The sequence below is a fragment of the Manduca sexta genome, chromosome 24 (genome assembly GCF_014839805.1).
Source record: "Manduca sexta isolate Smith_Timp_Sample1 chromosome 24, JHU_Msex_v1.0, whole genome shotgun sequence".
NCBI lineage: Eukaryota > Metazoa > Arthropoda > Insecta > Lepidoptera > Sphingidae > Manduca > Manduca sexta.
In genome coordinates this window covers 15,671,545-15,687,241 of record NC_051138.1, presented here as the reverse complement: position 1 = coordinate 15,687,241, position 15,697 = coordinate 15,671,545, and the positions used below count along the sequence as shown (strand labels likewise).

The window sequence follows — 15,697 nt, the reverse complement described above, 5'->3', positions numbered from 1 at the left end:
CATAGTCTATGGTATTTAGTGTTAATTGCGGTGAGGAAAACGCGGCGCCCTTGCCTCACAAACATAAATTTCGACAACCTTCGAACCTACTCGTGGGAATCAATAAACTTCAACTAAGAAGTTAGCAACACGTTTACCTTCATCTTTTAATATACCCTCAAGGAATTAGGACATGTTTACAATCAAAGATCTAATTGCAATCTACGTTGTGAAAATATTTCTAAATTGTTTACGTTTTCGTTTAGTACTTTTAAATTACTTTGTGGATTTAAATGCTATTTTTACTATCATGGACAGTAAAATACCTTTACTAACTATGGCTACTAGTTTCCCTTTTGATTTCGAGCTCCAATTTACGCAATGCTTGCTTATCTGAAATGAGTTCAACAGGAATTGCAATAGTCGATTGGTATCGTCTGGTTTATAACATTAACAAGATCTCCGATACAGTTAAATTTAAACTGAGAGCAATCTGGTGTGGTTCAGTGCAACTTGTGAGTGGTGCTGGGTGTATGTGAAACCGTTTAGCAATGCGTTTCCGTCCGCCTTACGAGCCATGTGATGAAGAATATTCAGCCGTATAGTTTTGTGCTTCTATTGTTCATTACGGAGTTTATCATTTCTTGTAGAATTTATAATGAGAAATTCGGCGAAAGTTGTTATTTTCTGAAATAAAAATAGTTGTTTTGTTAAATGGTTTGATGTTTATGAAGGTGATAATGATGTGAAATAAAACGACTTGCTAGAAATACTGGTAGTTTTGTCAAATGCTTAGATGTTTATGAAAGTGATAATGATGTCATATAAAATGACTTGCGAGAAATAATGATGAAGAATGTTGATAGGAAATCATAGAATCCTATTCCTGTCAAAGTAATTGCGAATTGCAACAAAATGAAAACATTCGAAAGTGGAACGAAAATTAACGAAAACAGTTGCTTGGATTATTTAAAATTATTATACTGTTGACTCCGGTGGCCAATAAATCGATTTATTACGATTATGAATACGATCGAAAGTGAATTTTGGTTGCATTGAGTCACGTATTACATATTGTTGAGGTGAAATTGTGAAAGTTATATTATATTTGGACAGAGATGGTGCGAGCGTTCTTGCTCACGGGATTTGTGATAGACAAATATTTGTACATCATACAGTTGTATTTATGTTCAAGTACTGCGGAATTTTTTTTTCATATGCGATATTCCGCCTGGGTAGGTATCACCGCAATGTCTATTTCTGCCGCCAAGCAGCAGTGTGTAGTCACTGTTGTGTTCCAGTTTGAAAGACATTGTATCCAGTGTAACTACTGGACATAAAAAGACTTCACATCTAATGTCTCGGAATGGCGAGCGCAGTGGAATACCAAACGATACTTTGTAAATCCAAGTTGTTAGATGGTTTTTCCACTGTTTATGGGCGGTCGTATCGCTTGCCATCATGCGAACGGCAAGCTCGTAGCAAAGAAACAAAAAAAAATCTACCCCACGCTGCAATGGCTGAATAGGTTAAACGTATTACAACATTATATATGAAACTAATGTTATTAAAATATTCCAATTTCAAAACAGTTTTAAATAAACAAAAACGCAATCTGCAACCACTTCCTCTGTTTAACATCCTGACGTCAGTAGCTTTTTCTGGATTGACCTCGTCGGGTCATGATATCGGGTATGCGTCAATCGGGATGCAGTGTTGTTGGCACGCGGTTCTACCGAAAAATACAAACACGTGTTAATAGTGTAAGCGCGTATTTATTTCCATATTAATATAATATTGTTAGGGAATTAAGGGGTTCGTGGTACTGTATGGCAAACATCAATCTCAAACTTTATACTTAGATAAGTTTCATATTGCCCTGTGATTAGACTGATCAATATGTCCTCCGAAACGGGGCAAACAGTGCATGTAACTGTTATTTGACGGCAGAAATAAGCAATGCTCATCCCTTATTCCATCTAGAACTTTCTTTGATAGTTAAACACGTAAATATTTTTTGTACCAAATGTTGTTACTAATAATAGATAAGCGAAGTTATTTAAATACATAAATGGTGACTTCACAGCGTTAAATATTTATTAAATAAACAATTTAACTAATAAACACGTGTTAATTAAATATGCACTAATTAATGTAATAGAGGAATATTTCCTAGTATTTATATCCTGTTGTTAAACATCCTTAACCAATGTCATGGTCAAGGCGATATCAACATAGGTATATAAGCCCTACGATCACACCATAGCATGAAATAATTTATCAAACATCGTAAATACCTGAGAAGTCTGAGTAGTCATATGTTACCTAATCCTCAGCGGCTTACAATGATTTAAAAAAAAATCATATCTAAAATAAATATCAAAGGAATCACGCCGTCTTCTTTGATTGCCAAATTCTCTAAATCTGATAAATTAAGTGTAATACTAGACTCATAAATAATATAGGAATCCTAATGTGCAAGAAGCGTTTCGTGTACTCACAAACCTTTCTTCATGTCGTGTAAATTTTGCCCTTCCTCCAACCTACCAGTTCGCGAACCCTCGCTCTAGCACTCCTCTTTGCAGGAGTGGCAATCGATACCCGACAATCGCCGCTCCCTCTTTTAGTGCCAATTTATATTAACTGACATGAAAGTGTTTTCGTTATTTCTTTTATGGTCGAGGATTTAAATCTTGTGGCGTTTGTTTTGTGAGAACTATCTTTGTTCAGGTTAGATGTTTGAGTTTGGCTACTTATTTAATCAACAGTAATAAGTTGCTATTTTTATTTCGACAATTTCTTCATTACATTAGATTGTTTGAAAATGAAAGATGTAAATAGTTCGTGACCGTTCAGTTTTAGGAACTTTATTAGTGCACTCTGCATAGAATGCATGCATCGTTTATCAGCTAAGTAATTCCGATTCGCAGATGTTACTTATTATTATACTCCTTTAAACTTCTAACTTTAAGCCGTAGACGTACAAAGTCATAACCCTTATGAACATCGGCACTTGAGTGGTTTCCACTGTTTATGCATCCGCGTTCATTGTAACGTCGAGATTACATTGCATAACAATTACTACTGTATCTATACAAAATACTCGTCGAATTAGTAACCTCCTCTTTTTCTAAAGTCGGTTAAAAAGAATTTTATCTCAAACCTTGTTATATGTTTCTCACAGCATGAATGGATAAACTTCGATGAAATAGTGTTATTGTCATAACTAAATAGCAGTACTGTTGTGTTTAGTGTATTTAGCGAAAAGCAAAATATAAACAATGTAATGCAAATTCGTCTGCATAAAGATCTGCAATATCACCATGATTTTTCTTCATAAAATTTATTAATTTATTCAGGACCATCTACAGAGATTACAATATAAAAACACATATAGCTTCACATATACATATACACTATTACAATTGCATCTCCAATAACAGATGGACACAACATGACCACAGTTTATATATATTTTGGCACTGGGTGTCTAAGTGACAATACAACTTAAAGATACTAATACTAAAAAAACATGATTAACAACATCTAGAATTTAGAATACATATAACGAAGTAACAGACATTGACAGTGATGGAAAATACTTAAACTAATAAATAAATCGGCTAATAATACTTAAACTAATAAATAAATAATACTTAAACTAATAAATAAATAGAATAGTTGCTTTATAACCAACTGTATATGAATATAGATACAATAAATAATAAAAGGAGACCGGTAATAGTTAGTGCAACACGTATAAACGACTCAACAGTTTTCGAGGCTTATGTTAGTAATAACTCCAAATATGGTAGTCTAATAAATATGATGGGAAGCGGATGAATAATGCATTTCTACACTTTCACGTGAATCACAATACAAATAAAAAAACAAAGAAAGCGCAATCATATCTCACGTCAATATCGGTTCCTCAATATTCAACCCATATTGAGGTGTTACGGCTCATTGTTATGTATTTAATTTGCAACATGAAACAATATAGTGCAATTAGTTTAGAAACGTGAGGTGTGCCGGTACTAATGGCCGCGGCGTCAGGAAACGATCGCTTCCCGCCGATTATAATGTTCCATATTTGTTGCAGTTGTCTGTAGAAGGAAGCTTATGTCTGCAATATATTTATATAGCAGAATGTGAACATAGTCCGCTACTCCTGGACCGTTGTAATACTTAACAAGTCTTGGAATTAATTTGAAACAAAGAAATACTTGCTTTGATGCTAATGTAAAAACGTGAGATTGTTTTGGTAGCCTAGAAGAAAATTAACTTCTCTTGACTTCCTCTTCCAGGGTCTGTAGTGTTTGTCTTCCTAAGACTCGGTATATCAATTCTCATACTATATTACCTACTGGATAGATTAATTTAGGTACTTTACATTCTAGACAAATACCAGATGCCTATTAAAAATCTAAATACACGTACACGGACCTAGAATCGTTATTCCATTAACATCCCACTACATTGGAATAAACAATTATTTGGCAAGCGGTGCATCTGGCATTGATACTATTTTTATGCGACCATGGTAAAGTAACGATACTGCTCCCGATAGACACAATTAATAAAAAATATCTCCAGTCATGGCAAAGCGATTGCAATAAAACACTGCCCTTTGATAAGAAATGAAAAATGATTGATTACGTCTGTCGTAGACAATGCAACAGCTTTTTAAAGACAGGTCAAAAAGAATAAAAGAATATTATATCAAAAACAAATCTACTATTGATTTCAATATACCTTTAAAAGTTACCAGAAAAGTATCTCTCGGTGTTGTCCTACTTCATTGTTTCTTCATTTTACGCAAGGACAGTATTGCATCCGATGTGTTTATCACGCGTTATCAACGAACGAACGGGAACAGCATCCTGCGGTTACGTCAGAATGAGCGAAAACATCTCAACATGCACAACGTGCTAGAAGACGTTTCATTTTACAAATAATTGTCGATTAATTATTAATTATTGAGATGTTAAAGCGTTTTACCTATTCATTTTGAGACATTTTATATTAAACAGTATGGATTATTTCCTTTTAAACTTCCCGTACTATGAGATCCAAAAGTTTTACATTATAACAAATAAATAACTAAATTCTAATTTCCTTTGTCACAGGCATGCCTGGAACAAGAGGCTCGGGTGGCAGAACTGAGGTCTCTGGCGGCTCGTGTGGCTGCGGAGACAGGGTCCCGGGCATTGCAGGCTGACGCTGACGCGCTGGCCCGCCGACTGCAGCTGGTGGCCGGCGCTGTACAAGCCCTGGCGGACCTTGGCGAGGCCAGGCAGCTGGCGCGCGCTAAGGCGCACCATGCTAAAGAGAAGCTGTGTGATATGAGACAGGTACGTTTCTATTGTATCTTTGTTGATACTTGTCTAAAGGTGACATTGATCTAGCAGCGTACTTCTGACAGATTCTGGGTTCGATCTTAGTTACTATTTAATGACGATTATTTTGTATTGTCGAATCAGAAATATTATTTCCTAATACAAACTTAATGTCATCAAGCAAGTAGTAGTAAGTATCAAATAAAATAGCGTTATATGCTATTAGGATTTCCGTTTCATTATACTCGGTCGTACATCATTCAGAACTTAACAACTAGATTAGAACAGGAGCTTTTAGTTCCAATTTGTTATTTCAGCAATAATTATGACAAATGATCGGTGGCCTATTTCTAACTGAACCTAATATGGACGGTGGGCGGTTACCGGCTAAATTGGATCCTGTTTAACTTAGCTCACGGAATTTAATACTATTCTATCTTACATATATATGTACCTATACTATACCTTTATAATATTGCAGTAGCAGATATTTTAGTATCTCTTATGAGTGGAACTGTTTTGTCTAGTTTTATAGTTAAACAGCTGCATTATTATTGAAAGCATTATTGAAAGAAAATTGTTACTAATTATATAAGATAATGCCTTTAGACTTGGGTTGGGCAGAGGCATTCTAAATATGCCACGTCTTAAAATTTATTTCCTTGTATAGTATAATAATATATACTATTTGGTAGCGACTATTTGCAGCCTTATTCTTCCTGCACTATACATATAATTGTATGTAAACAAACTTCCAATAAAAATCAATTTATCCCCATCGTATCCAATAATCAAGCCAATGAAATCATTTGAAAGCCTATGTCAAATGGCCGATATTGCATAACGGCCCGGTGCGGTACCTACAATGAATTATTTATACCGAACGGTACATCGGTTTATTGATTGTCCTTTCATGCCACTTCATCAATACATAAAGTGCCGTTAATGAAACTATAGATATTATTCATTCGGTTGGTTGGAAAGATTTATGATGTTTAAGGATTGGGTAATTTTCTATACTTATGCATTATAATTGGTACCTTTTTATAGAACAATAGGATGATAGTGGTCGTTTAATATACGAAGGTGGTTAATTAGTGCGTGGTCTCTTTAATTAAGGTGCTAGTCAATTTTCATGATTAATTCAGCAAAACTTTCGCAAATGCCTTTTTAATGACAAAAAGTTATCAGCGTCAAATATCTATACTTATATAATTATTAATAACTCATATGGCAACTAATTTTACTGGATTTAGTATGATACCTATAGGCTTCTCATAATGTATTTTTAATTATTCCAAAACTGCCAAACGTTTTGAAAAGTAAATATTTTCTTACGTGCGAGGTGCGATTTGTGCGTCATTTCTAAACCGACATCATAAGTGTCAACAGAAAGATTGATGGACTTGCACGTATTACTTTGGCATGAGCAGTTTATGAAAAGTAAAATATTATTTCGATTGTTCACAGGACCTGACACCATTACACGAAGATGGCGAAATTGTTGAAGAAAAACTGATAGCTTTACGGGACAACCTGATCGCCCTTGGTAAAGGCGAGGCGGAAATCGCTCCGGCCAAAGAACAACTGCCGGACATAGACCGGGATGTCTCTGAGGAACACTCGATCGTGAGGATCCTGGAGCTATGGCAGGCGATGTTCAGGGACACCTTCCTGCATTACCACCGGCTGTCCACGGCGCTAGTCAGGTCTGGAGACGCCGCCACCGCGCTCAGACTGTGGCACGAGTACCTGATAGATTTACAATCATTCCTCTCTGGCTCCGTACCCGCAGACTACGAGAATCTGACTGAACATCGACGGCTATGCAGGGTACACAAGAACCTCCTCACATCGCAGAGGTCCGTACTCATGAACGAGAACAGGGAAACAAAGAACAAAGACTTGGCGGACAAATTCGATACACTAACGAACCTTCACAATGAAACCTTGGCGCGTATTGTCGAGAGACACGACGAGGTCTGCACGCGCATAGCCGCGTGGGACGACTACAGAGAGATATACACGGAATTACTCCGATGGCTCAAAGAAATGGAACGTGAAAAGGAAAAACTACAGCTCAGATACGTACACATCAAGAGGATACATAAGATACTATCTAAGATACAGAATCTCTCGGACAAAGTGCCCGAAGGTAAGAAACAAACTGACAAATTATTAGTGGATCTCAAGAAAGTACTCGAATTCACGGAGGAAGCATACGCGGCGTCAGTCAGGATGGAATACGCGGGTATCGTGAAGAGAGTCGATAACTTACAAGCTAGTCTCGACACCTGGAGAGACTTCTTAACTCGCATACTAGGTCTCATCGGAGAATACGAGAAATTGACCAATGATCTGCACAAACTGTTCTCAAAGACACAAGACGAAATTATCTCCTATTCCGATGAAGAGAGATTATCTCGACCACAACTAAAGAAGGCCATAGAAAAGTACACTGACTTAAGGACAAAGATTGAAAAGACTGAAACACAAATTGAAGCTCTGAGCGTCATCCAGGAGCAACTTAAAGAATGCCTAAGCCCCCAGGACATGAGAATAGTCAACCAAAGGGTTTGGCAGTTACGTCAGCAGCGAGCTGATTTAGAACACCAACTTTCCATTATCATTCACCGACTACAAGAGAGACTAGAAATCTACACTATATTTGACTCACGATTTAAACGATTCTCAGAATGGTTGATCACTGTTGAATCACGTCTCGAATCCAGTCAAAGCAGTGAAATCACTGCGCTTGACCCACAAGATCTGATTAGGAGGATAAACGCTGACATCCAAGCGGAGACGGCACTTAAAGAACGCGAATTTGAATGGCTCGCTGAAACTGGCAATACCTTAATTGAAATTTCTAAAAAGGACGAGAAATCTTACAGCAAAAATACATCCAAACACTTAAGAGATGTACAAGAGCGCTGGCAAAGACTTCAAGAAACTGGTAGGTCCAGAATCGCGAAGATCACAGAACTCCTGGAAACCATCACACAACTTGAAGAAAGATTAACTGAAATTAGACTGAAATTACATGTTATTGAATCAAAACTGACCACTTCTGTAGTCCTGGAATACCTCACCAGCAAAGCTGTTGATGAAAAATTCAGAGATCGTGATGAAATCCATAAAGACATAGAGCAAGAGAGCGGAGAGGTGGGCGAAACCCTTAACCTCTGCGAACTTGTTTTCAACGATCCTGACGTTCTCAAAGGCAACTTTGACTTGAGGAATCTCCGTACTGGTGTTGACATTGTCGAAAAGAAATGGAAGAACATCTGTGACATTTCCGAACAACGTAAGACTGCTCTGAAAGAAATCCGCAAATCAGCTGAATTGGCCACATCGCTCCTGCCAAAGATTGAAAAGAAACTGGATTCTATAGAACGAAGAGTAGAGAAGATAGAGACTAGGAAACAGCGCGGAGAACCTGAAGACGAGAGTGTATCCAAGGCTGTTGTTAAAGACTTGGAGGCTCTTCAGGCTGATATCAAACGGCTGGAAGACGCTTACAGCCGTGTGGCTTCGGCGAGAGGAGTAGAGCTCCGCGGTGAGGGCGCAGATGATGCTGCGAGATTACGGGCTGCGGTCCGTAGATGGCAACAGTTGAGAGGCCGAGTGGACGCGGCCGGAGCTGACGCACACAGGCAGTTCGTGGCTGCACACGGCAAGGCTGTAGTCGCGCTGGCTGAGGCAGATGTCCGGCTGACGAGAGCTCTGCATCTCGCCCCCACGCCGCTGGACAAAGTCGCCACCTTGAAGGAACTAGACGTAAGTATTATATGATTGCAAGTAATCTTCCAAATAAAATCAATTTTATAACCAATATCTGGACCTTAGACATATTAGCGATCGATAAACGTTGAGGGAAAATTGCACAACTGAAATTAGCTTACTTAGCTTACCGTCAACTCTTCGCATTATTATCTGATAATCTTAACAATATTTGATCTTCATCAGGGCGTACAACAAGAACTGCTCGAGTGCCGAGCACTAGTAGAAGAAGCCGACCGCCTGGCGTCGGCAGTGTCGACGGTGTCCGGCGTGTCCGACATGGTGGCCGAGTACCGCGCGCTGTACGCTGACGTTAGGATGAGGCTGGACCTCGCCCGAGCGGAGGTCGTGGGTGACGTCGACTCCGCTGTTCAGGTAAGATTACCTTTAAAATCTTAGATACTAATGGTAAGTAAGAAAATAAGACTCGTTTGTGATGGTTAGTAAAGGAATTATGAATAATTTTTTGGAGGACTCTCTGAATTTCAATAGTATTTATATAGTTCCATCTACATTATCACGTTACTCCATTAGGTGGACACCCTTAAATGGGAGACAGACGCCGCCCTCCAAGTTGACACACTCACATCTAAGGAAACCTACCGCGACGAACTCGCATCGGCGGTCAGGGAAACATCAGAATCTCTGGAAGCACTCAGAATCGCATTACAGCAGCAAACGAAAGAGAACGCCAACAGCGAAGAACTGGCCACAGCCGCTAAGGAAATCGCAAAGGCCGGAGCCAAACCTGGACAGACTCTTGAGCTAGCCAAGCATTTATCAGAGTTGCTACTCACTGAGTGCGACGCGACGGAAGAAGAAGCGATGCTGAAGGACGTAGAAGCATTGTCGTTAAGATACGAAGATCTTCTCGCTCAAGCGAAGAAGCGAGAATTGCAGATAAACAACCTGAGGTTAGTGTCTTTTGTATTGAATACACGAATAAAGATATTGATGTGTGATTGACGAGTTAGTCCAGCTTGGGTTGTAGTACAGCATACGAATACAAATGCTTGATATCGTTGGATTCTCAGTACTTTTGCTGGGAATATTAAAATAATTTTACCCGCCCATAAAGGTTGAGAGTCGATTTGACATAATGCCATTTCGATTTGAGACTCTCTCAGTAACTATTAAAGTTAATTTTTGTATAGCAAAGCTCCTCAAACTGTAAATAACACTAGCTAGAACACATGCGTAGATTGCTAACTACTTCTGACAGGTAAAAAAACAAATGCTTCTGTCAATCACTCACAGTATCGACGTTTGATATTTGTCGATGTTGTTTTTCTTTGACGGTAGCACATAGCACTGATTGGCATTGGTGACGGGGCTTGTTACTGCGGTGACTGCGGTGCCGCTGTTACTATTTGGATATTGCTCGAATTTGTCAATAATTTTCGATAAAAATTTAATGTAAGGTAAATGGTTATATCAGTGATTGTAGATTATATTTAGTTCCGGAATACTTCAATCTTTGTGAATTGAATTTATATGTTTATTAGTCTCTGTCAGATATTGTAGTTGATTACGATATCGCTTATCGAATGATTTATATGACGTGATAGTACGTTGTATTTCGTCATAGCACGTAATTGCGGCTGCGTCTTTATTTAAAAAAAAAATATGATAAAAATGTATCAGTAGTTTTTATAATTTTAAAGCAACAAAATCATTGTAAGCATTTACCTTACTAATGAAAATATTTCTTCTTAAAAAAATATATGAAATATTCGAGTTATCAACATTTTTAATCGAATCTGTTTCGGTGTATATTATTTGTGAAAAATTAAATAATTATATTCTAAAATTGTAAAATTGTGTCGTGATTTTGTAGACTAAATAATGAAAGAAGGATATGCCGTGTATATACGTCCCTATGAATGTATTAGGTAGAAAACACCATCTATAATTATATACTTACAATTTTTGTTATTATTTTTCTTAATTTTTAAATTTGCCAAGTTGCTAATTATAAATAAAGTTATTTACAAATATTGAATTATAACGTCATAAAAAATCCAAAACTAATTATAAATCAGTGAGATATTCATAGTTCACAAACTATAGTTCGATACATGGCATATCAGATTATGTTTTGTTCAGTCTACAACGTGTGTAACAGCTTCCTAACCCGGCATGCTCTAAACACTGCGTTTTCTGGTTCCTATAGGTTGCCCCACTCAGCATCGTACGCGCTCACGTGCGAACAGTGAGTACTGGCTTACCTAATTATATTAATAACTACTTTTAAATAATGTTTGCTACACAATAACTGTTATTTTACTACATTTGTATGCGGGTAAAAGTTTTTTATAAATTTAATGGATTCTGTTTAACGCCATCTGTTATCGTTGAATAACAATTTGTTTAGAGCAAAGTTTATAACAATGCCATCTGTATTTTGTTATTGTTAACAGTAATGTTGTGTAGCAAGGAATAGAAAAAAGTTGCATGGTTGTAGTTAGCGCACTTTGTAAAGTTTATAAAGCACTTTTAGTTTCAATACAAAAGCACATGTAGTAGCACTTGATATTATATTGCTTTGTAATTTAGTTGTGTTAGTAGTGTTTTTCTTTTTTATACAATTGTGGTATTTAATGTTATTAATTTTATATTAATATAACATTAGAATTCAGTTTTAATTTTTAAATGCGCCCATATAAAAATATATGATTCCCTGAAACTACAAAACTATGGTTAAGAATCTTTTCGTAATATTTTTGAAAAGTCTTTAACATTGAAGAAAACTATATTCAGTAGTGATCTATTTGATTATTTACAAGTAATATGAATATTAATAAAAGTCTTTTGGCAAAAATATGGACGCATTTGTCAATAAAGTAGTAATCGTAGACTAGTAACGCCATCTATGAATCGTGGCAACATACTAGAACCGAGTATCGTTTGCAGCGAGTCCGGCCGCCTGACGTGCCCGCTCTGCTCGGAGCGCAACTGGAAACAACTCGACAACGACCTCTGGCGCCTGGAGCAGTGGCTGCAGTTCGCAGAGGCAACGGAAGAGTCGCGCACGGACCCGCCCGAACAGTACGACGCACTCGAAGACGCTATACAGGTACAGGATTGGAAATTGTGAAAATGCAAATCCAGTGAGCTATTTAGTCTTTATAGATGCTTCAAAAGGTCGTCTTAGCTTCGTTAATCATCTTCTGTACTAATATTTGTATTTTGATAAAATATTTCATTAAATAATCTCCCAATAATTTATTTAAAGCAGTATAAATAAAGAGCAGAGGTGATAGTAATTTTAAAAGAAGTTTACGATTTTTTTCTATAGTGATCGTGAAATACGAATGTGTTGTTTGTTGCAGGACCACCGAGAATTCCTCCTCGATCTGGACTCGCACAAGTCGATCGTGGTGTCGCTGAACGTGGTGGGCAGCCACGTGGCGGCGCACGCGAGCAGCGCCGCCGACGCCGAGCGCGTGCGCGCGCGCCTCGCCCGCGCCAACACGCGCTGGGACCGCGCCTGCGCACGCGCTGCCGAGCGGCAGCGCACGCTGCAGCACGCGCTCGTGCACAACCAACAGTTCCACGACATCGGTCTGTACTTTACAATATACCATTTAATATTAACAATCTAGTATAAATAAAGTTTTCATAATAATTGTTTAAGGAAACAAGAACTCAGATTAACATGCTTACATTATATTATATTTTCGGTGTTATTATACCAAATATAAAAGGCAGATTAAATTAAATCTGAATTTGCCAACAGTCGTGGAGCTAGTATCCCGCCTGGCGTCAGCCGAGCGCGGCGTGCGCGCGCGCGAGCCGCTGCGGCTGTCGCGCCCCGCCGACGAGCTGCAGCGCGACTTCCGCCGCTTCAGCGAGCTACGCGACGAGCTGCAGCAGGCTGAGCCGCGCGTGCTCGCGCTGCACGACGCCGCGCAGCTGCTGCGGGCCGCCGACGCGCCGCCGAACGCTGACGACATCTGCCGCAGGTACATTATAATTACATTTGCAACATCTTTACTAATATTACCGGCAGAAGTAGATTGTGTTGCGCTAATAATCTAATAATCATTTATTTGATCCGGCTGGAAAAAGTTATTTAAATTAATTTTACAACGCATTTTTGAAGCATAGATATCATATATTAAACATTTAAACTGTGTTCTATCATTGACATCCGGTTCGAAGGACCAAATTCATATATAAACTCAGAGATTGACAAAGCAATCTGTTTGTGTGTCAGACTGGGCGAGCTGCGGCTGCGGCTGCAATCGCTGCGCAAGCTGTCGGGCGTGTACGCGCTGAAGCTGGGCGCGGCGCTCGCGCGCAGCCCCGCGCGCGCCGCCTCCGCGCTCGCCGCCGCCGCCGCCGCCGCCGCGCCGCAGGTAACCACACGCCCGCCACACCGGGCTACTGCTTATAGTCGTACCTCCGTACTTGTAAACATCGTGGGTAGAACATATAACCCAGTTTAGATGTTACTACTTATGTAGTCAATAACGGTAATGATAAAAAAGATTGTCAATATTGGCTTTCAATTCATAAAAAAAATATATTAATTTGATGAAAATGGAATAAAATTTTATATATTTACAAAGTATTACACCCTAATATTCTTATGAATGGGTTATTTTTGAACATTGAAAACGTGAAATTCTATTTTTATATTCCAAATTTAAAAAACTGTTTATCAAAAACGTTCATTGAGTTTAGTTTGCCGTTTGTACCCACGCTTGATCTGCCACAGAGCACTGTTGTTCGGCAGAGACTTCACGAGCAAGCTTATCTATTAGTACAACTAGCGACCATGACAGTAATCAGAGTCCACTGATAATTCGATTTAGAATTAATTTAGAAAATATATTACTATAGATGTAAACGGTGTGTCGAATTGCAAACACATTTTCCTTTGACTTTTTTGATTTGAGAATAAAATTACCTTTTTTTAAGAAAAAAGTATAGGAAAATATAAATTTATAAAAATTACAAATATTTTTTATAAAACTCGTTATGCAAAAAGAAAAAATACTGTAGGTAGTATCGAATAATTAAACTAAACATTAACCTTTAGTTAAACTAAACTTTAGTTAAAGTTTGCAATCCGTCACGCCGTCTAACACCACACGTAGCCGCTTAGCACCGTATGTTGACGTATTCTTGTCTCCCTAGCTTATGGAGGAGGACGACGAACAGATTTCCACCTTGAACCTGCCTCCGCTTGACGAATCCGAGTAAGTACACTAACTGCTTAGTATCACTTAACTATAGTCTAAAATAGATTAAAAATACCTTCAAATGAATACAGAGTTGGGACTAGGTCTAGTGCTGTTAAATCAACAAACAATTGTTAGAATTTCAGGCATCTGGTAACTATAATAATAGGGATAGGTGGCGTTTCATTAAATGCTCTGTAGTTAAACTTAAATGTTTAAAGTGTTAGGACGTCTCGCAACTTCAACTATAGCGCAACCGAAAGTTAACTATGCAGGGATATCTATTTGCCTAATATTGATGTTGACGATATATCATGTTCTCTGATAGTTTTAATAATCAAGAATAATAGAATTAATTAAATATCTTTGAATGACAGTATTTTTGATTGGATGGTTACACAATAGTAAAATTAGTTGTTTTGTAGACGTAAACCCACTGGTGGGAAAACAATTTTATTTAGGACGAACAATATGGAAGTTTATAAATGCTATTTTAATTTATTGAATTATTATGGTAATAACAAATTATTAAGCAATTGTTAATTGACCTTATTGTCCGTCAGACTAGAGCTGTAGTTAATATTTAGCGCTTTGTGTGATTTATTTAGCGTATTCATTTTTATATTTTAAATATTTTATATTGTTTTAAAACATAAAGAAAAAATAATAGACGTCAGAATGAGTTCTCTGTATTTTTTACTTACTCTGTGTCATGTTAAGTTATTGTAAATATGTTTTTTTTTATAAAAAAGCTTTGCCTTACTTTTAAGTAAATAATATTTGGCAAGCGAGAGTAGTGAGTAGAGTGCGTGTCGTGTGCAGCGCGGCGGCGAGTGAGGAGACGGAGGAGGTGGCGCTGGGGCGCGTGCAGCGCGGGCTGCGGTTCGTGTGCCGCGTGGCGCGCGCGTCGCTGCCGTTCCAGGCGCTGCTGCTGCTGCTGCTGGGCGCCGCCGCGCTGGCGCCGCCCGCGCGCGACGGCTGCGGCGGCCTGGACCTGGAGCCCGTGCTGCGCTACCCCAACGGGCCGCCGCCGCTGTGAAGCGACGCCGCCCGCCAGCCCGCTCCCTCTGGGCCGCCGCCGCCGCTCGGCCGCGAGTGAGCGCGCGCCGGCGGACGCGACTACATTCCACTTGTGGTGCTAGGCCCGACGCGCGCCGCATGTATATAACGATTTTGTATATTTGTTACGTTAAAAGACAAACCGCGCGGGCGCGCGTCGCCGAACGATACGCGCCGACCGACGAATATTTATAAACAAATATATTTATTGTATATGTATAGCGCTCGATGGGCAACATTCGTGCGACGGTGTCGCGCGTCAGTGTTGCCCGTCGAACGAGCATAACGATGGCAATCCGTGTAATGAGATGGCGCCGCACAAAATTACGAGATGGCTTACGATAACGC

General features: G+C 38.8%; 1 protein-coding gene across 1 annotated transcript in view; it reads left to right on the top strand.

Moving 5' to 3' along the window:
• The window catches only part of LOC115444704, a 123,986-nt gene extending 108,636 nt beyond the window's left edge, over positions 1-15,350 (top strand). The window contains 11 exon segments of the mRNA XM_037442437.1: positions 5,109-5,333; positions 6,789-9,098; positions 9,288-9,476; positions 9,636-10,015; positions 11,275-11,313; positions 12,015-12,177; positions 12,434-12,665; positions 12,841-13,066; positions 13,321-13,462; positions 14,247-14,308; positions 15,113-15,350. Coding sequence (XP_037298334.1) covers positions 5,109-5,333; positions 6,789-9,098; positions 9,288-9,476; positions 9,636-10,015; positions 11,275-11,313; positions 12,015-12,177; positions 12,434-12,665; positions 12,841-13,066; positions 13,321-13,462; positions 14,247-14,308; positions 15,113-15,329 — 4,185 coding nt within the window. The 3' untranslated portion in view covers positions 15,330-15,350.
• The last annotated feature ends 347 nt before the right edge of the window (positions 15,351-15,697 follow it).